General features: G+C 35.8%; 1 protein-coding gene across 5 annotated transcripts in view; it reads left to right on the top strand.

Annotated features, from left to right (window-relative positions):
- The window catches only part of ATP11A (ATPase phospholipid transporting 11A), a 134094-nt gene that overhangs the window by 96903 nt on the left and 13990 nt on the right, over window positions 1–23201 (top strand). For 3 of the 5 annotated variants that reach the window (XM_075739939.1, XM_075739954.1, XM_075739919.1), the window contains exons 11-25: window positions 153–303; window positions 1483–1680; window positions 4747–4920; window positions 6265–6428; window positions 6760–6831; window positions 8542–8615; window positions 8864–8967; window positions 10738–10919; window positions 11613–11864; window positions 14373–14547; window positions 15806–15908; window positions 16170–16315; window positions 17277–17336; window positions 18887–19014; window positions 20772–20907. In XM_075739939.1, the coding sequence (XP_075596054.1) occupies window positions 153–303; window positions 1483–1680; window positions 4747–4920; window positions 6265–6428; window positions 6760–6831; window positions 8542–8615; window positions 8864–8967; window positions 10738–10919; window positions 11613–11864; window positions 14373–14547; window positions 15806–15908; window positions 16170–16315; window positions 17277–17336; window positions 18887–19014; window positions 20772–20907 (2119 nt within the window). The remainder of the gene's footprint in view (window positions 1–152; window positions 304–1482; window positions 1681–4746; window positions 4921–6264; window positions 6429–6759; window positions 6832–8541; window positions 8616–8863; window positions 8968–10737; window positions 10920–11612; window positions 11865–14372; window positions 14548–15805; window positions 15909–16169; window positions 16316–17276; window positions 17337–18886; window positions 19015–20771; window positions 20908–23201) is intronic. The other 2 variants (XM_075739928.1, XM_075739947.1) reach the window with 1 other exon arrangement.

Raw genomic sequence — 23201 nt, 5'->3', positions numbered from 1 at the left:
CACTGTAGAGAAGTTATTTAACATTGTAGCATTGTTAGACTTGCAGCAAATGTTAAGGTGAAGCACAAGTATAATATTTTTAATAAATGCTGTAGTTTATATGCTAATACAATTTTTATTTTGGTCTTTTTTTTTTTTTTTTTTTTTTTTAGATCAATGAATGTATTCCTTATTGTATACCTCTGTATTCTCATCAGTAAAGCACTAATAAATACTGTCTTGAAGTATGTCTGGCAGAGTGAACCATTTCGTGATGAGCCATGGTATAATCAGAAAACAGAGCCAGAAAGGAAAAGAAATCTGGTATGGAAATAAATTAAAATACAACAAAAGTTTGACTAATCCCTTAATTTATAGAATCCAACCGAAAAGATATACAGCCAATCAAAAATTGTTGCTTTTCCTGCTAACAGTTGTGACAGTATATTTGTAGAAACCTTGTATACAAAATTTCTGCACTTAAGATATATGTGTGAATTTAACTGATGAGAAAATGTCTGGTTTAGTATAAAAAGCCTCATGAAAGTATTTTGGAGTGTCCTGTCATTGTTGTGAATTACTGAAGAACTGGCTTCTTCCAGGGAAATAGAGGACTGAAAGGAATTCCACAACTATTGGCAAGCATATAACAGATGTGTTCAAAAGAATCTGCTGTAGGAATCTCTGTAAAAAAAGCTTAGTTTTGTACAGCCCTGTAACTCTGTCATGACCACTAGAGACGAGCAATGGAGTTGCCGGTGTCCAGTGTCCCTACAGAGGCAAGGACATAGCCCAGAACAGATACCCAGATGATCCAAAGTAACAAGCTGAACCCAGCACTACAGAAAGCTTAATGTTATTTCACTAAATACTCCACATCAGACTAGGGGAAAATTTCCTTCTTTAGTCTAAATGCATGATGAGCACACGCTAGCCAGGCACGTTCTAGATTTCTCATTACTGCCATTAACACGATGTCAAACTGCTCAGCAGGTTGACTATACCTCCAACAAGTCTCCACCACTGAAAAGATCAAGCCAAGTTACGCGCACACATTCTACTTGTATTGAGAGAAGGAAGGGAAACCCTTTATTAATGAGATGCTGCCTGAAAGTTACGTAATTTGGTAATCCTTGAATGACCAAAGTTTTATGGTATTTTTCTGATAATTTGTGAATGTACATTTTATTGTCTTTCTTGTTCTCTTACAAGTGTTCACCACTCTCATTAGTGGCTCTAGAACTTTACAACAATGATGTGTAACTGTACTCTACACCTGTATGTCTGTAAAGAAAAATACAAATTTAAAACAAAAATGCCGAATTAGTTGTGATGTTATAAATCATGAAGGTATACATCCTGTGCTGAAGTGTGAGCTGAGAAAGATGTTGCTCACTGTTTGAAAGTTATTAGGAAAAAATAATTTGCAAATGTATGCAGTCATCTTTGCGTTTTTGATGGTCCATGAAAAAAATCAGTATTTTCCTCTTGTTTCTTTGTCAGTTTCTTCGAGCTTTTACAGACTTCCTTGCATTCATGGTTCTTTTCAACTACATTATTCCTGTATCCATGTATGTCACTGTGGAAATGCAGAAGTTTCTTGGTTCTTATTTCCTTACATGGGATGAGGAAATGTTTGATGAGGACACAGGTGAAGGACCACTGGTGAATACTTCTGACCTCAATGAAGAGTTGGGACAGGTAAATTTCATTGAATGATAAATTTTTTCAACTGTTTCTACCATAATTTTTTTATTTTAAATTGTCGCTTCAATGGTTTTTATTTTGCAGCTTAGTGTGTGTTTTCTTTAGCGCTGATTAATTTTAAAAATAAAATTTGAGATCTTCTGATTTTCAGAATCAAAAATTCTGATTTCTCAGCCAGTCAGTGGAAGTCAGTTAGTATTACTGTATTAGTAAGGAATAACACTTTCAGAAGGTAATAATTTCTCTCCATTGACTACAGAGGGAGATTATGAGCATTTAACTTCCTTAGAGCAAAAGTCAGATGGGAAAAAAACCCTTTTTGGCTAGACTAACACCAAATCTCCAAATACATTTCATCCAGTAAAATGATTGACTGTCACTCTCCTTTTCCACAAGAAATTCCGTGTGGGTGTTGGTCTCTTCTCCCAAGCAACAGGGAGTTGTGCCGGGGGAGGTTTAGATTGGATACTAGGAAAAAATTCTTCACTGACAAGGGTTGTCAAGCACTGGAACAGGCTGCCCAGGGAAGTGACAGAGTCACCATCCCTGGAGGTATTTAAAAGATGCGTAGATGTGGTGCTTAGGGACATGATTTAGTGGTGGGCTTGGCAGTGCTAGGTTAACGGTTGGACTTGATGATCTTGAAGGTCTTTTCCAACCAAAATGATTCTATGATTCTATGCTTAGTATTCTGTGTTAAGAAAATAATCACCTTGACACAGATATACATGAACATTTTTTGAGATAATATTTAGGATCTATACTAATTAAAAAATGTTTTCATAGGTTTTCAAATAAATAAATAAGTTGGTGTATTTTCTTATTTTTGTACAGCCAAACTAGTAATTAAGCTTTTAGGAGCACATAGTTATTTAGATAAAAGATAGTATCAATTATTTTATTTTTATGGGAGACAGTCAGCACTGTCTCCTATAAGATCCTTATAGAGAAACTGATGAATTATGGTCTGGATGAGCAAACAGTGATGTGAACTGAAAACTGGCTGAATGGCCAGGCCCAGAGGGTGGTGGTCAGCAGCACAAAGTCTAGTGGGAGGCCAGTAACTAGCGGTGTACATCAGGGGTCCGGTCCTGATCGTTAATGATCTGGATGACAGTACATAGTGTACCCTGGGGGCCACCCAGCTGGAAAGCAGCTTGGCAGAAGAGGACCCAGGGGTCCTGGGTCCTGCTGGACACCAAGTTGAACATGAGCCAGCAATGTGCCCTTAATGGCAAAGGCAGCCAAGGGTGTTCTCGTCTGCATCAGAGCGTTGCGAGCAGGTGGAGGGAGGTGATCCTTCTCCTCTGCTCAGCACTGGTGAGGCCACACCCAGAGTGCTGGGTTCAGTGCTGGGCTCCCCAGTATAAGAGACATGCGCACACTGGAGGGAGTCCGGTGAAGGGCCACAAAGATGGTGAAGGCACTGGAGAATCTCTCATCTGAGGACAGGCTGAGAGAGCTGGGACTTTCCAGCCTGGAGAAGGGAAGGTGCAGGGAGGATCTTATCAATGCATATAAATACTGGAAGGGAGCCTGCAAAGAGGATGAAGCCAGGCTCTTTTCAGTGGTGCCCAGTGACAGGACCAGAGGCAGTGGGCACAACCTGAAACACAGGAGGGTCCATCTGAACATCAGGAAACACTGTTTTACTGTCACAGTGACTGAGTTGCCCAGACTGTGCAGTCTCTGTCCTTAGAGGTCATCAAAACCTGTCCTGGGCCATCAGCTGTTCGTGGCCCTGCTTGAGCAGGGTGGGTGAACCAAATCACCTCTGGAGGTGCCCTCCAACCTCAACCATTCTGTGATTCAATTATAAAAAATAACTTACTACTACTAAATTTAAGTGTCATCCCTAGAATGGGACCTTCATCAGTATTTGGCATTATTAGTACCAATCCAGTGAACTAAATTTGCTTCCATGGTGATATACACGCTTTATTCCTTTTTTCGTTAATGAATGCTGATCCCAAAGCAGCACAATGAATGAATAAGAGACCTTTGCTTGATAACATTTTGTGCCTTGTATAAATGTATTATGAAACTGAATATAGAAGTTGAGATGAAAGAAATCCATATAAATCCTGTCCACTTTTCTCAAAGTTGAATATGGCTGTTGTGTCCACAGATAAGAAAATTTGGAAACTTGCCTTTTCAGGTTAATGAGTATTAGAAAAGTCAATCTAGGAGGAAAGTTCACATATTTAATAACTTCTCTTATGACTGAGAGCAAAAATTTGTTTATTTGCTGCACTTGATAAATGTTGAAGTTTGTTAAACGATCTGATGAATACTAAATAATTGGCTTGTTTCTGGTGTTTAATTCCTAACCTTACATAACGTTCTCAGTTTATCAAATAGTTACATGCAGTCTGTATACAATACTTATATCCAATATCCAAAAGTGAGCTGGTGCCAATCTAGCTGTTTTGGTTTATAGTTCAGGTTTTGGTTTTATTTTTGATGTTGTTATCCTTAAATGCTGGGGCTCATTGTAAAAGATAAAATTAATGAAAAATGCAATATCAAGACAAGAGGAATGTTTCTGGGGAAATAACAGTGTCCATGTGTATAACTGTATGTGACCATTAGTCCAGAGTCCTCGTTTAAACTGACATAATTGTAGTGGGGAATTCTGATACTACCCTAAGGACCTCTCTGACAGTAAGTGATCCAAATCCAGGCATGTACATTAAATAATGATCCCTGGGAAATGGAATTTGTGTGCATTTTGTTTCCATAAATATCTGTCTTGCAGCAAGACAGACATTAAAAAGCCAAAAGGAGCTTGAGAGAAGAGTGAAAGTAGGTTAAACACATTATTTATATGTGTTATGAGGCAAAAGATTGGTTTGCTGATACTCTTGTATGATAAAATCTGTCAGGGCCCACATTTCTGTGGAAGGTGACTTCCAAAAGAAATTGTCGTCTTCCTTTTCTGAAAGGGCCTACATAAGGATCTTTAAAGGAGAGTGTAACCCAGTAATCTCAGTTTTGTTAAGAGACCTTGGAAAATCTCTGTTCATATTCCTGCTGTTTTTAATTTGTGCTCATTTGCAGATTGAGTATGTCTTCACAGATAAAACAGGAACATTAACTGAGAACAACATGGAATTCGTAGAATGTTGCATTGAAGGGCACGTTTATATACCACATGTTATCTGCAATGGCCAAATTCTCCATGATTGTACAGGCATTGATATGATCGATTCTTCTCCAGGAGGAAGTGGAAAGGTATGATGACTCTTTCTAGGGTCTTGGTTTTTTTACAGCGAAACATGAAAATGAAACTGTGCTGATGAAGACAGTATTAGAAATATAACGTCCTTGAATTTTGCTAACCAAAGAGATAACTGCAGGAAATGCATCGCAACATAGACATTTTCCTTTCCTAGTTTAGAGTAAGATTTAAAAGCTTACTAGGAAGTTTCCCAACTTACGGTAGCTGTAAAACTGAATTAAATAAAACCCCAAAATATAGAGCTTTCTCTGGTTAATAGCTAAAGAAATGTAATAGCTGGTTTCCACTTAACATTAGCTAAGGTAGGGAAAGCAAGGCAGGAAGCTCCTCAAGGGGGAAAACGAGTGCTCAATGCAAACACTTACTTAGCCATCACTGAGTGAAGATGTGGCCAGAAAATGGTTTATGATCAGATTAAATTACTTTTCAGTGTGGCTTAATATAGCTTGTATGTATTGTGGCTTTTTTGCCGTGTAAAGCAAAGTTAGTTGAAAATTAGGGAGTCTTCACATGTCAGCTGATGAGCAGGGTGTAAATGGGCAGGATAATCATAACCAAAGGACAATATATTTTAAAATATATCAATAAAGTCTCAAATCATACTTTGGTCGTATCCCTCCCTATGGCAAAACCAGCCATCTTAAATTATGTTGGTGTAATTCAACAGCCTTACGGCGCTCTCACCCGTGGCCCTCAGAACGGGGTCCCAAGGTACATTGTGTTTTTATCTTGGAATTGCAATGGCAGAGACAGTTTGTATTGAACAGCACAGAAGAATAAGATTCAGACACAAAGATACAGGTAGAACACAGCCAAGTATCCATGAAATAGAAATCTCTTTCTGGTGTCAGAAGCTGTCATTACCAAACCATCTGAAACTTCATAGAAGTTGTTGGCTCCAGCTGCCAAAATGTCCACACTTCTTTTATATAGCTCTGAGAGATGTTCAAACTGATTAAGAAATTGAAATCTGTAAAGCCTGTTAACACTTTGTGCTGCAGGTGCTGCATCCCTCTGTCTGGACTCAGGACTCCTGAAATTGTACCTTGACTAGTATTTAAAAAGCAAAAGTAAAGAAAAAGGCCCTTTAGCCACATATAGGCTCTTGGAGGAGGCAAAAGACGCACACTGTCTTTTTTTGGGCATCATCAGCTTGACTTGCATGGTAATGCTCGTAGCACTAGCAGCTATTAGGCAGTTGTGGGAAAGACTTGGCTCTCCCTACAGGGCAGGTGACCTGTGACACTGCCTTTATCTGATAATAAATAGTAGTGATCAGTGACATTGCTAACCTTCCATACCTGTTTGTTTTTTGTTTTGGTTTGGTTTTTTTTTAGGAAAGAGAGGAACTATTTTTCCGAGCTCTGTGTCTTTGCCACACTGTTCAGGTAAAAGATGATGACAGCGTAGATGGACTGAAGAAAAGCCAGCTCTCAAGAAGATCTTGTATATATATTTCATCATCACCTGATGAAGTTGCTTTAGTTGAGGGAATACAGAGGTATGTGTGCAATTAGGTATTGTACTACTTTAATCTAGAGATCTAAACACTGAAGTTCAAAATTGTTTTCAGCACAAAAATCATAGTAACAAACACCAAATCATCTAGAGCTGATGGTTTTCTTAACATAGAGTCATGCTTATTCATATTCATAAATCAAATAAAAACAGTTTGGGTGGGGGTTTTTTTGTTTTGGTTGGGGCTTTTTAGTTTTGGTTTGGTTTTTTTTTCTCCAGAAGTTAAGCTTGGTCTTAAATCTTTATGACATGTTTAAACTGGATGATTGCGTATTAGTTGTATTCATCCTCTTGATATGTGTTTCATTTTACAGACTTGGTTACACCTATCTAAGGCTGAAGGACAATTTTATGGAGATCTTAAATCGGGAAAATAACATAGAGAAGTGAGTGGTTAAAAATACAACAAAATAGACTGATGAGGAGTTTTTACTGATGTGTTTAATAAATCATTCTTTCCCTATACATTAATTTTTAATTCAGAAAAGTCAGAAATTGTACATTTTAGTAGAAAAATAAATGATCTACTAAAATTTATAATTTTAATAGATCTTTTAATTCTATATTTTCACTCTAGTCTGTTAGTTTGACAGCTTATGCAATACAAATGTTAATATAACAACAAAGGTGTGGTGTGGGTTCATGACCTTATGTAATAGTTTCAGGAACTATGGGTGTTTTCCCTTTGTTATATGGTAAATAATATTTTCTTAATAGAAAATAGTATGTACCCCATTTGTTGTCCACAAATAATAGGTATAATTTACAGGAGGTTAATATCTGTAGAATAAATTTGTATAGCTGGTTCAAAGAATATCTGAAACAGGTCAAGTACTATTTTTTTGTCGTTTTGTTTTGACACGTAGAATAAATCTTGTAGACTCATAGTATGAATAAATTTTTCAATTACATTTAAATAGTACAGCTGTTTAATGGGATGTAAAAACTTCTGCAGTTGTCTACTGGTTAAGGCTATTCTATATCTGTGTCTTCCTGCATATGTACTTTGTTGACACAAATATAGGAACCTCGTGATTATTTTTCCCCCTTTTAGGGGAATATGGAGGATTTTTCCCAAAGGTTGCTTCAGACTTTTGTGGCTCAACTCATAAGAACTGGAGTCAATATAATTTGGTGATTTACAAAAGCACTGTAATTATTAGGAATTTTCTCCAAAATGCATCACAGTTTGTAGACATAGGCCTGATCCAGCTCCTTGTTACAATCTGTTGGAACTTTTAATGAAAGAAACACTGTGGTCTTGCACAAGTTTGAATCTCAGGCTGTTGTAAGGACTTGGAACTGAATGCTCTAATTAAATAAGCAGATCTATTTTATAACCAGAATATTAACCAACATGTTAACCAATTGTTAACCAATCCTGTAGAGATTGAGATTAATGATTGGAATGCGTATATTTGTGCTGGAAAAAGGGGGCTCTCTTAGATAAAAGGAAATAGGTAAGAGAGTAAGTGATAAAAGTATATAAACTGTTGAATTGTACAGAAACAGTACAACGGGAGCTTGTGTTCATTTTTTCTCCTGGAAAGAAAGGAACATGGGATAAAATCAGTTCATAAAACCAATGGCAAATATAAAACCAGTAAAAAGAAATGTTTTTTCACTTGAATAACTTGTTAGTCACCACTTGGGCAAGATTCATGAAATTAGGTGGGCACTTCTGGAAGATAGGAATAGTCAAAATTAGAAAAATATTAAATAAAGACTTCTGTGTGAACACCTACACATTCCAAGTTCTAAGGCTATGCGTAGGCATCATAGGTAGGAATTTACTTACTTTATAAGCAGTATTGTGCTCCTCTGCAAGGCTTTTAGTCTTCTACTTAAATAAATTATATGGACTATACATCCAACATGCAGACGAATTCTGTTTCAAGTAATTAGGAGCTGAGGGCATCCCCTATTTATTATTTGTAACTTGCTGTTTCATTCTGTACTATTTCCATATTCCATAGTACTCAATCCGATTTTCCATGTTAGAAGTCATGTTTTATTTCATAAACTTGAATTTGTAATAACCAGTTTAGGGATCTGGAAAAGCAGAATTGTTTAAAAAATATTTGTTTCTTTTTCAGGTTTGAATTATTAGAGGTTTTGAGTTTTGATTCTGTGAGACGGCGAATGAGTGTAATTGTTAAATCTTCAACAGGTAGGGCTGTCACATTCTCTTTCTTAGATGTTTTTGTTTCACTAGAATTTATTTCAGGTTTATCAGAGAGTTAAGCATTAATCACATTCTGTGTAGGTGCCTTTATAAAAAGGGGACTGGGTACCAGCATGAATGCATATGTTATACAAAAGTTGGAAGAAATCTTTTTGAAGACTTAGTAATTCGGATGGGTTTTTTAAAGAAATAGATATTTGACCATTGCGAATTCCATATGCTCTGTCTTTTAGGTGATATATTTCTGTTTTGTAAGGGAGCAGATTCTTCCATATTTCCTAGAGTTAAAGAAGGCAAAATTGAGCAAGTACGATCCAGAGTTGAACGCAATGCAGTGGTAAGATTCCATTTTATTGATCTGTTCATGTGATATCAGTGTCAAAAAATATTTAAGTGTTCTGACCTCCTGCTTGATCTGGTAACAGATTTGCCTTCCCAGGCACTGAGGTTATTCTATGCCGAAGTGCACAGAGGCTGTACGAGTAGCAGTCTGCATTACTCCCTTATTTGAATCTTCCATCTCATCTTACAAATGGCAGTTGTGGTGAGATATGAGTGCATTAGATATGTACAACTGTATGTTATACCAGAGGTCATCAATTAGCTTTTTAGTATGGCACTGTGGTGGTTTGAATTAACTTTTGAATGAAAGTGAAAAACTTCACTGAAAATCTCATCCCTGCTTTCAGTCCCCAGCCTTGGCAGTTGTGATTTGCTGTCTTTGATTACTTTACAAGCTCTTAAAAGAGAAAATCCATTAGAGTACACTGTAGCAGCAGATACACTTCTTATGGGGAAACAGTGCAGTGAACGTCCTTATACTTACATTTTTGCTTGCTAAAAATGAGCTATGAACTGCCTGATCACCTCTGAAAGAAATTCAGAACTTGGTTTTACCTAAAAGGTAGGATTTGGAGTTGTAAAATACGGAATTTTGCTGTGTCCAAAAATATGCAGAACCCATTGCAATGGAATATGAGTACCAGTCTTATAAATAGGATAAAATTTGCTGGCATGCAGTACTCAAACTGAAAACAAAATATTATTACAGGTATGTGAAAAAATACCTACAATATTACCTGCTTTTGTTTTGAAGGGAAACTTCAAAGCTCTTTGCCGAAGTGCTTTGCTTAAGCTTTACTTTATGAAACACCTGTGTGATAATGACAAGTGAAGGAGGCTAATGAAGCTGAAATAGGTGTTCACATGTCATATCCATACAGTGGTTGTCAAGAGAGAAGTACAGACCAACAGCTATTTCTTTGTCCTGGATGATTGGAAATATGGCTCGCTCCTACATACAGAAGCTTCTGAAAGAAGATACAGGCAGCTACCCTTATCAATAGCAGGAGTCAGGGAGCTTTTTTAATGCTTCTCGTTCTTGGATTCGTAATAAGGAACTATGCAAAGACCTACGGGATTAAAGTCTATGAAGATAAAGTGCGAGTTAAATGGTGGTGTTAGAGGCAATATATTTGAGGTGGCAAAACTTCCTTTCTGTGTTATAGCAGCTTTTTCCCACCTTACGCAGTCTATATACTCTCTTACTTCTTTGTCATGCAGTCCAAAAGTCTGATCTGGTCTGAAACACCCGCAGCTAAATTCTAGTTTTCTCTTGACTGAAATGGCACAGTTGGATTTTCACTTTCAACACTCTCTGTGATGTTTTGTCCCCGTCTCTGCTGCAACACAGCATCAAAATTGGACTCTGCAGAACTCCTATTTATATTATTGTTATTTATTCTGACTCATCCTGCCTAATTATGCACCTCGGGAAGGAAACCTTTACCTTGACTCTCCTTTTCCTGGTAATCTTATACATCCAGCTGGGTGGCTGAGCTGTTCCGCTTCTGGAGAACTGAGGTTTGTCCCTCAGGTTGTAACTGCTCCAGGGGAGCACAGAGTCAAGCTGACCCGTGTTCTAGTCTAGACTATACTGTACTAGTCTATGCTATACTCACTTCACTGTAAAAGAGGGTCGTGGGACTCTTCATGTTAATAGTAAAATCATTCCAATTTTTTTCAAATATTCCGGTGTACACACCAGCAGGAAATCTAGGAAGATTTTTCTAAGAGGCATTTTGTTTCTTTTGATTACATTCTTTAGGAGGGACTGCGAACGTTGTGCGTTGCATATAAAAAACTCACAGCAGAAGAATATAGCAATGCACAAAAGCTGCTTCAGAATGCAAAGTTGGCCCTCCAGGATCGGGAAAAGAAATTGGCAGAAGTGTATGAGAAGATAGAAAGAGATTTTATTTTACTTGGTGCTACAGCTGTTGAAGATCGGTTAGTACATTTCTTAGTTTCTTACATTCAGTGATGTTACCAAAGTAGTTGAAGACCCTCTTGAAACTCTTTTTCTGGAGTAGAGATATATTTGAAAAACCCTTTATTTGAATTCAATTCCATACCCTTAGCTTACTAAAGTTACGCATGGTAACTTTATAATTTAGTAAGCTAGTGACAATAGTGAAGTGTACAAAACCCAGTATATTCAAACCATTTACATGCAGTTCATGTAATACCTTATTGAAAAACTTGTAGGGAACAGTTTTGGAGGAAAGAACTACAAGATGGGTATTGAGGAAATGAAGGAAGAAACTTTAGGTCTTAAGAAGATTCAAAACTTGTTAAAACTGGGAGGTGACTTCAGTAACTCAGCAGTACTTCACTGTTTGATGTCATTTGCTGAAAGCACTGATAATTTTTAAATTACTTGTCTGGGGAATGAAGCATCTTGTCTTTTAGCTATATAAATGAAAGGTGAAACTTTGAGCACTTTGAGAGTGTCAAAACTAATTATTTATTAATGTACTACTCCCCTAAACAATTTTAGATTCGGACCTTGGGGAAAATTCTTAGATCTGATAATTTTTATTGACATTTTTTTATTTGGTTATGGAAACCTTTCAATAAGGACCTCTGAATTTCTCATTTCCGAGCAATCTGTCAATGTGTGTTGTCATTTGACTTCCACAGACTACAAGAAAAAGCTGCTGACACTATTGAAGCACTCCAGAAAGCTGGAATTAAAGTTTGGGTTCTCACGGGAGATAAAATGGAGACTGCTGCAGCTACTTGCTATGCTTGCAAACTCTTCCGGAGAAATACGCAAATACTTGAGCTAACCACAAAGAAAATTGAGGAACAGAGTTTACACGATGTGCTTTTTGACCTAAGCAAAACTGTCCTACGACACAATGGCAGTTTAACCAGGGATACTTTCTCAGGGTAAGGAAAAAGTTGCATTTTCAAGCCTGGAAAGCCATAAACAATTGAATGATTGATTGATTACCTTAAGAGCAACAGTTTCTGTTGTTGAAGTGTAAATTATTGTATGGCAATTAAGTGTAAGTTTGTTCCACAGTCATAGTTCTTTCTCTATCTCATTGCTGGTACTGTTTTAACTGTTAAAAGAAAAATCACAACTGACATTGTAATTACACATTTTTCCACTGCAAAAATATTTATTCTTGGAAAAAATGATTGTAAAGCAAAATACTATTTCTAATGTTTAAAAAGGAAGAAGATATAATATATTCCTATAATCAGAGTTAGTATGTGATGTGACTTTCTTGGTAAGACCAAGGCCACAGAAAGCAACAATATATGGCCCTCTTACTAGGGAATATTATGCTACATTTACAGACCAATGACAGGCAACAGCATAGTACCAAATGTTCTGGTGTGCGTAAAAATACTTAAAAGTGCTCTGAATTATAAAGAAATCATTGACTTCTGTGTATTTAGAATATCCGTAGAAGGATAGGCATCGTGTGTACAGAAGTGAAACATAACATGGAATAAGATAGGAAATGGCATAAAAAAGCAAAATGTAAATTATGTCTTATACAGGTAGTAAATTAGGCTACTTATTTGAAGCTTCATAGCTGGTACACATCACTTGCTCTTTTTTTTCCACTGTAAAAACCTAAGAATTGGATTCTAAAACATTTTTATCATCTTAAGATGTTAAGAAAAGCAGTTACTGCTCTTCCAGACTTAATTGTGCATATTTGATTTGTGGTTTTTTTTTAGTATGGAACCACCTAGCAAGTACATTTTATATGCATTTGTAATAAGTTGGTAGTAAAGGAACAACAAGCTAACAAGCATTTGTGATATTATTTTAGCAGAGAGTTTCTATAACTCTCAACCTTACAGGTTTCTATAACTCTTAGCTTTACAGGTTGAAACACTGGGCCAGAGCATTTTTCTTAGTTTTCCTCACACTTCAAACCCCATTGGTCTAATCAAGAACATTTGTATATTCAGTTAAATAAATCATATTTCTCTGTGTCATCTGTACAACATTTAGCTTAAGTCCCACCAGTCTTACAAGGTATGTTTAAACATGTTTGCCTAACTTTCTGTGCAATGCCCATTTTCTAGACATTGAGACTCATCAGAATTTTTTGTCTTTCTCTCAAGAGTTGGAGAGTGTGCTGAGATAGTAATAGCAGGATTCTGCCTGGATGTTCAAATTCAGGCTGAAAAGCTTTCACTGCAGTATGTCAAACATTCAGTACATTGCCTGAACTTCATAATAATACATCTTTGGTTGATATCATTGTATACTAATGGCATTGCCCTATTTCTGCCAATGGTAACAAAGTGCCAAGAAGGTCTGTGAACTGTTAGTAAATATAGTTTACAGTCAAAAATAGCTTATGTTCTGGTAGTGAAGATGGAGATGCTGAAAATACATTAATATTAATAAATATGGTGTTTTCCTCGCAAACATTGGTCCTGGTGAAACCATGTTTGTTGAAAACCCATGCACAGGAGCATAACCTTGGAACACTGAAACTAGAGCACAAATAAACCTCAACGCGTGTCTGTACAACACTCACTGCTGAGCTGGAGCCTGAGGCTGCCATGTAATGCAGGCAAATGCAAGGGTGCCCTGAAATAACTAGTTTGGATGCCTCAGAAAACTGCTCGTGTAGTGTGGACCATCTTCCCCCATTGTTCAGCGTATGTTAGTGTGTGAACTGTGCTTTGTGCGACCACGGTTACACTTCTAGCAATGCCCAAATTATTACAGGTATACCAGCAGTAGATTACTATATACAATAACATATTGTACTATTAGAGATAACATATATTATTATTATTTTAGTGTTACAATTCCAGGTATACCTGTATCGCACTTAGCCACCACACTAAACGCAAAGCATACGTACTGTAAATGTAGACAGTGGCCTTACCTCTCCAGGCCAACAAGTCTCTCTTACACATTTCCTTCAAAGCCTCCAAAGGTTTACTTCCTTAAGTGTAGACCTTTGGAAACAAAATATTATTTTCCTCATCAAAGTAGGTTTCAGAGTACCAAAGGCCTTTCTCATTTACTTTTTTTCCCTCTATATTGTGGAATGTGCCACAAAATTAACTTTATTCCTGCAACTCAGTTTACGTCACTACAGTTCTTGGAGCCCTTTCAAACCAGACTGAAAGGTCATTAATTACACACTCATACTCACTGGTGAAGTCACTGAGGTATCAGTTTTCTGTCTTTGGACTGGTGAAGCACTGAATATTTTCAACATAATCTAGAATTTTAACATGTCATAAATAGCAGTCCTATACAGGAAATTTCCTTTAGAAGTGTATTAATTTTGCAGTATCCCATACTAGTTATTTCTTGTCATTACTTAATTTTCACAAAAGAACTATTGAATTTAAAATATGTCTGAGAATTTTACAGTGACTCTTAGTTTATATTTTATCCCTGAACAGACTTTCAACTGATATGCAAGATTATGGTTTAATTATTGATGGAGCAGCATTATCATTAATAATGAAACCAAGACAAGATGGGAGCTCTGGTAACTACAGAGAGCTCTTTCTTGAAATTTGCAGGAACTGCAGTGCAGTGTTATGCTGTCGAATGGCACCTCTGCAAAAAGCACAGGTTCGTATTCCATTTTGTAATTGTTTGTTAGCTGTGCACAGATGTAAATATTGAAAGTTAATATTGTGTGTGACTTATGATGATAACTTAAAATGTTACCATCCAATTTTCTATCTTCTAAAATGGAAAAAGCAAAAAAAACCCAAAATTTAAAAAGGGAGAGGGGAAAATCTCTACTGGCAAGCAATTTTGATAATGGTATGCTAAAATGGCACCCAGCTGTGCACCTGAATTTGATTTATGTACATATTGTGCAAATTTTATGGTTGTACATGCTGATAAATGAACATATTTAATGAACTGAACTAATTGCTTCCTTTTTAACCTAACAAGCTCTGAATAGTCTGCTATCTGTTGATACTACAAGAACCTGCATTATTTATTACTGTAGAGTGGTATTTCTTCTCTAGTTTTAACATAAGTGGGAAGCCACGAAAGAAGAATCCAGACAGAAAAATGTGTGCATTATCATTTTTAAGTACTACTTGACTGTTGTACACTAGTATACTAGTTTGTAACATGAAACATCTCAATATGGCTGAAGAACTTTTAAAGAAAACAAACATTGGAATATACACTTCTTTTTTCCTTTCAAACTGTCATGTCTTTTTCTCAGTGCTCAGGGTACAACATATGTAGCCCTTACTCATTTTAACAAGTGTATTTAGCCAGCACTCTTTAAACTATCTGAAAGTTTGTGGAAGTTTGTAGTTGCAACTGTCTCCGTACCAAATTTACAGAGGCAATAATTTATAATGGAGAGATTGGAAGTCAGATTTTTTGATTGTTTCTATGTCAATGGTGTTTAGATATCTACCGAGTCCTATTTTCTTTTCATAAATAGTACAAAAAATATTCAGCACAGTTAAGAAAGAATATTTCTGTCTTTAGTTTCAGGATTTCTTTGAAATTATACACTCTGTCTCTGGAACCCTTTTAATTTATTAATGCACTTACGCAGCATTAAGCAATCTCTACATCATCTTCCTTTTTTCTGCTCTTCCTTCCTCCTGTCCATCTCTCTCAAAATACTTTGGAAGGATTTGAAAAAATGTTATTTTGTATTTGGAGCAAATACTTTTAAAGTGAAGAAACTACTGTGATCTTTATACATAGTGGTGGCATTGGGTAATATTGTTTTTCGTTCCCTTCACAGAATGTCTTATATAACTGTGGTGGTCATTTTTAATTAATTTTACACTCATGCAAAATAAGAAAACTACTACAGAGAAGAAATTTTAACACTATTTTTTTCCAGATTGTAAAATTGATTAAGTTATCAAAGGAGCATCCTATCACGTTAGCAATTGGTGATGGAGCAAATGATGTCAGTATGATTCTAGAAGCACATGTTGGTATAGGTAAGTGTGCTTTTTTTAAATATTAATTCAAGTGGAATGACAAAAAACATTTACTTCTTAAAAATAGGCAGTATCAAAGAATCAGGTTATGCATTTTATAGACAACATTTAGTGAATTTACCCCAGGAATTTTATGAGGTACAGTGGTGATGATCTCTTATTAGATCAATGTCATAGCATTATTATATAATTTTTCAAATAATTGTATCTTTGAAATAGTTCTTCAGTTATTAAACAGCTTCATCACTTTTTTTTTTAAAGGAATCATTGGCAAAGAAGGTCGTCAAGCAGCGAGAAACAGTGACTATGCAATACCTAAATTTAAACATTTGAAAAAAATGTTGCTTGTTCATGGGCATTTTTATTATGTTAGGATATCTGAACTTGTGCAATACTTCTTTTATAAGGTAGGAGAATACTTATTCCAATTACATAAATCTCAAAGACATACATGGTAATACCTAACTACATACAGTTTGCCCAGTCAATGGTACAAAAAAGCAGTAATTCCATAAAGAGATTTTGTTGAGTGCCAGATGCAAAGCTGAATGGGATTATTGTTTTTAACCAGACCATGACATGAAATCGCTTTTCTGTAAGCTATATTCTGTAATGCATGGTATGTTTAAAAGCAAAATCTACCTCGTCTTTTTTTTTTTTCCCCTCTATCTTAAAAATTCCAACACAAATTGTTCTGCTTACTTTCAGTACCTCCTGGGTTCTCTCTACAGTGTTGTTTTAAATAAAAAATGGAAATAGTATTTGAGAACTTAGCATAACTTAATTTACATTAGTTTCTAAATTCAGTGGGATAGTGTAGGTGGTGAAAGTTTATATTGTGTAGACAGTTTTGTTATGTCTAAATGTTGGGATCCAGTCAAAGTTCTTCCAGTAAGCAGTGAAAGGTTGTAAGAAAGGAACCTTCAGAAGATCATTTAAGGTCATAGTGCTTGACTGTATGTGTAGTTAGGAGAGCATAAAGTTTGGGGTCACATCTTAAAATTACTTTGCTGGGAACCATGCTACCAGGGTATCCATGCTTGGTTATCACAATTTGTGTCCTGCTGTGGATTGTGCCTTATTTGCCTTTCCTTACCTGAACTGTGTGCCTGGATCACAAAATTCAGTGCCCTTGAATTTTGAAGCTGTAGCTTTATAAGTTTGCTTTCAAAATATTTTAAGTATTTTTCTTAACAGTACTACTGTAAGATGAGAATGTTGATGTTTAATGTATGCAGGTCTTTCTACTGTTCCTGCAGTGTTTACTATTACTAGTGTTTATAAAACGATAGACGTAGCTATAGCATTGTACAGCATAAAAATTAGCACTTACATTTCACTTGACGACTGTGTCACTTTGTCTTTCAGAATGTCTGCTTCATTTTTCCTCAGTTTTTATATCAGTTCTTCTGTGGGTTTTCACAACAGGTTAGTTGTTCTTTTTCCCTCACTGCCACATTTTCTTTTTGACACTAAAAAAAAAAAAAGTTGATACATTGTAAAAAGAAGAGCATCACTTTTGGTTCGTGTGGTTTTCAGTGGCAATTGCAGTTCAGTTACAGAAATTAATTTTATGAATTATAATGAAAGCAAAGTTATTTTCAAAGTCAATACAGGAAAACAAAATTTGGAAATGACAATGCAAAGTGAAATGTCTGTGGGAAATACTGAGTCTGTTAGGTTTAAGCTTATTGAACATGGACAGACGCAATCCTGAAAGATAAGTAATTGAACTAGTTGTTCATTTTTATAATTCAGAATGGAAATGGAAGAATAAACTAGTCTTCTTTGGTGTGTACAGGTCTGAATTGCAAACTTCAGACAAATAGTGGCATTCAATTAGTTGAAAAGAAAAAATAGACAGAAAGATAGAGAGAAAGTGAACTTCTGCTCCCCAGAAAAGTGCCATCGTTCAGGAGAGGATCCAGTATTCTCCTTTCAAAAGTTTCGTTTATTTACTTTTCCCCCTTGCTCTCGTCTAATTTGTGCAGAAAAATCTACCTCTTATTTCTTCTGAACGAGCGAGCAAAAACCAAAGGAATGAATGACCAGACTTAGACAAAAAGAGGATTAAGTTTTCGGGATTAAATTGGACAAGAGGAGGATTTAATTGGGAGAAAATAGTACTGTTGCTTTGAATTTGTGGAATGTCTCAAAAGAAAGTTCCAGGAGAAGTAAAAATGACAGAACTTTTTTTTTTTGGTCCATTTTGCTTTTAATTTCAAATGACCGCTGAAAACTTTGTAGGTTTTTATCAAGCATTATTAGGATTTAGATAGGAAAGCATGTGTTGATGGAAATGTAGTTTAATTTCCTGTTCTTTTAAGTGCTAAATATAATTCTGAATCAAAAAGGGGAGATTGACAGCAATGTTTATGGCATAAATGATCACCAAATAGGTTTTGGGAAATAAACAACTCTCTTTATGGGGTATTGTGGTAAGTTTGAGGGCTAGTTACAGTGATGATACATATGTGGAAAAGTATTTCAGTAGGAAGAAGAATCAAAGACATGGTGGGGTGTTTGTACAGCACGTTGCAGTCACTCACAGCTGAAGAACCTCTGGACTACTCCCACTTTCTTCCCTGCATGTCTCCATGTTATATAGACATGGAGGAGATAAAGGGGGGGTGGATGTGCCAGAGAGGAATTTCTGCCTCTACAAGAATCTGCTGTTGTTCAGTTTGGGTAGTTTGGTGTTAGTCTTACAGTTGAAACGATAGGAGGGGCCCATATGTGGACCAGACTATTAAATCCATCTTTTAGTTCACCTTTTGTCCTCCAGGTGAATGGGGTGCGAGTGCAGAATTGTGTCTTATGTCACTTAGCAGCTCTTTGGGGATATTTGCATCCATTCTGCAGGGATATAGTTTCATTTTTTTCTGATGAAGTTGACTCATTCGTTTTAAATCAAATGTCATGCAGTGGATCATGTTTGAAAATTAAAACTAGCTGATTTAATTCTTTTCCATCTACAGACTTTATATGATACTGCGTATCTAACACTATACAATATCAGCTTCACTTCCCTTCCTATCCTCCTGTACGGTCTAATGGAACAACATGTCAGTGCAGACACACTCAAGAGAGAGCCTTCCCTCTACAGGTAAAATTAATACATCGTGCCCCAAAGTTTGACTGTTCGCTTGTGGAATCTATCTCTTATAACCAAAGTCCTCAGGATTTCTGTACCACAAGGTTACAACAGAACACAAGATACACCGCAACAGAAGAGTTGCACGTGCACAGTCTATAAACTACAGTAGATTCACGTGTGTTTTTACATGTATATTTACATACTGCAATTCATACCGTTCATTTGCTACATTAGTGAGTGAGAACAAACCAGAAAATACTCTCCTACAGATCAAAATATGATTTATTTTAGTACCACTCTATTTCCTCCAGCCAATGGGGAACAGAAGCATTTTAAAAAAAAAGAAAACATACTGTTTCTTCTATATACGTGTTTCATTCTGAAAGAAAAGAGGACTGAGCAGTAGAGTGTTGTATCATAGATGTATTCTGTGTGGTGTCCAACATTTATCCTCTGCATATTGTTGACTCAGTTCTGGGCATTGGAATTGTGACTGGTTTAGTTTCTTGGCCACTTGAAATACAGTTCTTGCCAATTAACTGCACGTGGCCATCCGCAGCAGGAACAGTGCCCAGTTTTGATTCTTGTAGCTGCACACCCAGTACATTTCAGAGAATTCTAACAGTAGATAATCAAAGGGAAAACATTTTGTGAGAGAGATAATATTAGATGCCCAAAGGTTAATCAATGCAGTGATATAATTTTACCTATGTACTTGACAGTAATACTGTTGAAACTCAACCCCCCCATTTTTATTTTCTTTTCTATATTTTAATTGTTTTCAGTTTAGAAATGGTCATTCAGAAGACCTTTTTGGTTTTTGAAAGCTAGCAGAGGTTATTTGGTCAAAAACTTACGTTTTAATATCTAGCAGAGTCTATTGCTAAGCTGTTTTGGGTAATAGTGCAGTTGTTCTAGGCCAGATGAGACTACTGTTAGCCACACACGGTTTTGCACTGTATATTGGTGATCTGCGGGGAGAAATTACTTCGTGTAGTCATCAGACAGGTTTTAAAATGCATATGGTGAAAGTATGGGTTGGTAGTAAATGTTTCTGTAATTCAGGGTTTTCATTAACTGTGTTCTGATTTACTTTCATGTGTTTTATGATGTATGTCAAGTTGATATATACTTATTCTGTGTGCAAGAACTAAAGTTGTAATATTTAAATTTTTCTGTAATAAGATAATGCATGCTAGTCAACAGTTCTATTGTTGACTAATCTCTGTATTTTTTTGTGGGAAACAGTCAAGAAATTGAATTTGACCTGAAGCTTCAACTCAACTGCAAACTCCTTGTTTTGCATCTTCCACATAAAATTAGTATCTTGTTTTGTTACAGTAGTCTGTATAAAAGTACCCCATGGGAAACAAAGCAAAGTCTCCAGAGACCTCTAGTGTTTCCATTTAAAATCTACAGTGGATCATCACATGCACAGCAAATACCAGAAAAAGATACCTTCTGTGAAAGGATTAAAACGTAAATGGGTGCAGCACAGGAGAATTTACCGTACAGTTGAAATAGGCAGAATTACAGGCAGAAGTTAAAAGGATTTAGTAAAAATTAAATTTAAAAAAAAAAAAAAAAAGAGGAGATGCTCAGGAAGGATTTGGATGTGAAGTGGTAGACAGTTGTCCTTTGGAAATGTGCTAGTTTTGCATGCAATCTCTTAATTGTTTTTCCTTCAGAAAACAGTATTAGTGACATCATTTGTCTAGGCTTTTTGAACATGCTGATAGTGAATGCATATATCTTGTTTTATACAGAGATGTTGCCAAGAATGCTTTGCTGCGCTGGCGTGCATTTATTTATTGGACATTCCTAGGAGTGTTTGATGCTGTGGTATTTTTCTTTGGTGCCTATTTCTTGTTTGACAACACAATTGTGACCAGCAATGGACAGGTTAGTGTTGGATTTGATCAGTCAATCAAAGGTATTAATTTTCTTAATGTCGAGTGTGCTATGACTATAGTTTAATGGTTTTCTTCAAGATTTCCAGCACAGATGGTAACTGTTTTATGAGTTACGGTGAGACAGGTGGGTTATCTGTTTAGCAAAGTCTGAACTATGCAATAGGAATTCTGTGTATCAGTAAACAGAGGCATAGGACTAGATACGATTTAGGAGAAATATGTATCGTAAATTCCAAGTATTCCTTCAGAATTTATATAGTAACTTTTCTGTTTCGTGCCTAATGTGCATCTGATGAATATATGATTAACATATCAAAGACTCTTGATAGAGTAGTTACGAATGATCAAAGAGCTTAAATATAACAAGCTTTTTAATATTTTAATTATTTTTTACATATGGCAGCTTAATATAATCTATCTCTACTTGCTTTGCAGTCACATGAATGCAAACTTTAAGAACTTTTGCATTTTATTTATTTTACCCATTGATACTTTGGTCTATTTTATTTGTGTGCTTTTTTTTCTTTTTGCTACTTGCTTCTCTTCCTATCCTCAGCTAATGACAACCAGCACTCACATGGTAAGACTATTGTGGATTTGTCATGATATCCATTTCATCTTTCACTGTTCTTTAATTAAACTGTTAAAGAGCAGTTAAATATAATTATTTCAAAATATCACTTAAACCTATAGATAGAAATGTCCTGTATTGCAACTTTATAAGTACTTAAAATATAAAGAATTGATATAAAGTGTATTAAGGTATATGAGGTGTGGTGAAGAGCCATAAACTTTAAAAAAAATAGGTAGACTTTTTGCTTCCTTGCATTTTGTTATTTTGATCTATGCTTTTCTGTAACCTACATTTCGTTGCTGACTCTCTCTGCTATAGAAAATTTATTACAGTTTATGCTATAAAGTGCTTGAATGGCTTTAGAAAAGACCCTCAAAGTGAGATAATAAACCGGGCACAATTTTGTTGCCTATATGTAATGTACACATTTACTAGAAATGCAATATTCAAGTATCGTTAAATGCCATCTTTGTGACATCGGTCAGGGAAATGAACTTCTAGTGTGGGAGAGAGCACTTGTTAGAGCTTTTCTAAGGACAGAATGAATTTCCATTAGACATAACTGCACACTGCAGCACTTCTTTTTCTGGTACCACTGTGTTCTCTGTTAGATGTTCAAAACTCTGCATCAGCTTATATTTATAGTCCTGAAGATTAGACTTCTCATACCTGTACACATTTTGTAAATGGTTTGTATTGTAAATATTCTGACTGGGTTCCTTTTTGAAATTTTAGTCTACTTCCGTTGCAGACATTAAATCAAATTCTTCTTGATAAAGCTCTAAAGCCAGACTGGTGCCTAATTTCCAAATTTTGAATGTGTGTCTACAACTAGATACCTATGTTAATATTTTATGATAAAATGTATTGCTTGATGAGACATTCTGACTCTTGAGTGTCAGAATGGGTTAGAAAATTCATCATCATTCAACATGCATGCTTGTGTGTACACATAAAACTTAGAGATTTTGAGTTGCAATTTTTGATGTAAAGACTTTAAAATGTTAGTGTTCAGGAATAGTCAGAGGTACATATATGAATTCATACATACATGAATGCTAGTTGGTGTTGATGGTTTTTTCCAAGTATTTAAATTTTGCTCATGTCTGGACAAAGTCAATGAAAGATTTCAAAAGTTTACCTCAACAATATGCTGTTGTGGAACAGGGAAAAGGTAGAAAGCAGGAAACGGGATAAAAGGGCCGAAGGTAACACTAATACCATCAATGACATAAGATGATTCAAGTTAGGTTCCAAATTGCTAAAATGGGTGCAGAAGCAAAAATTTTGAATTCTTGTTTCCTTCCAGAAATGAACTGATCATCATTGTTGCCAAACTAGTAAAATTTGAAGAAAGTCAGTGTCTTTCACTTAGTCTGATGCAGGCATCAAGCTAAAATTTACAGACCATTAAGTTTGCTTCCTGACATAATCCCCCCGAAGATATTTCTCAGTATTTAGAAATTTGTTTGAAACTGTTTGCATGCTGTAGAGTGATATTACTAGAATAATGGAAAAGCGTATTTTTTGATTTGCTGAGATTTACTTCATAAATGCCTGCCTCAATCATTTCCTGGTAAGCAAAACTAAGATGCCAAAGATGGATCTCTTATCACAAATTAATAACAATTAATATTGCTTAGTGTATGGTATTCCACTTTGGATATGACATGGTTGGTGGTGTAAAAACATATAGTGAGAGACCAACT

This window comes from Balearica regulorum, chromosome 1, assembly GCF_011004875.1.
Source record: "Balearica regulorum gibbericeps isolate bBalReg1 chromosome 1, bBalReg1.pri, whole genome shotgun sequence".
NCBI lineage: Eukaryota > Metazoa > Chordata > Aves > Gruiformes > Gruidae > Balearica > Balearica regulorum.
This window is presented reverse-complemented; position numbering and strand designations above follow the sequence as displayed.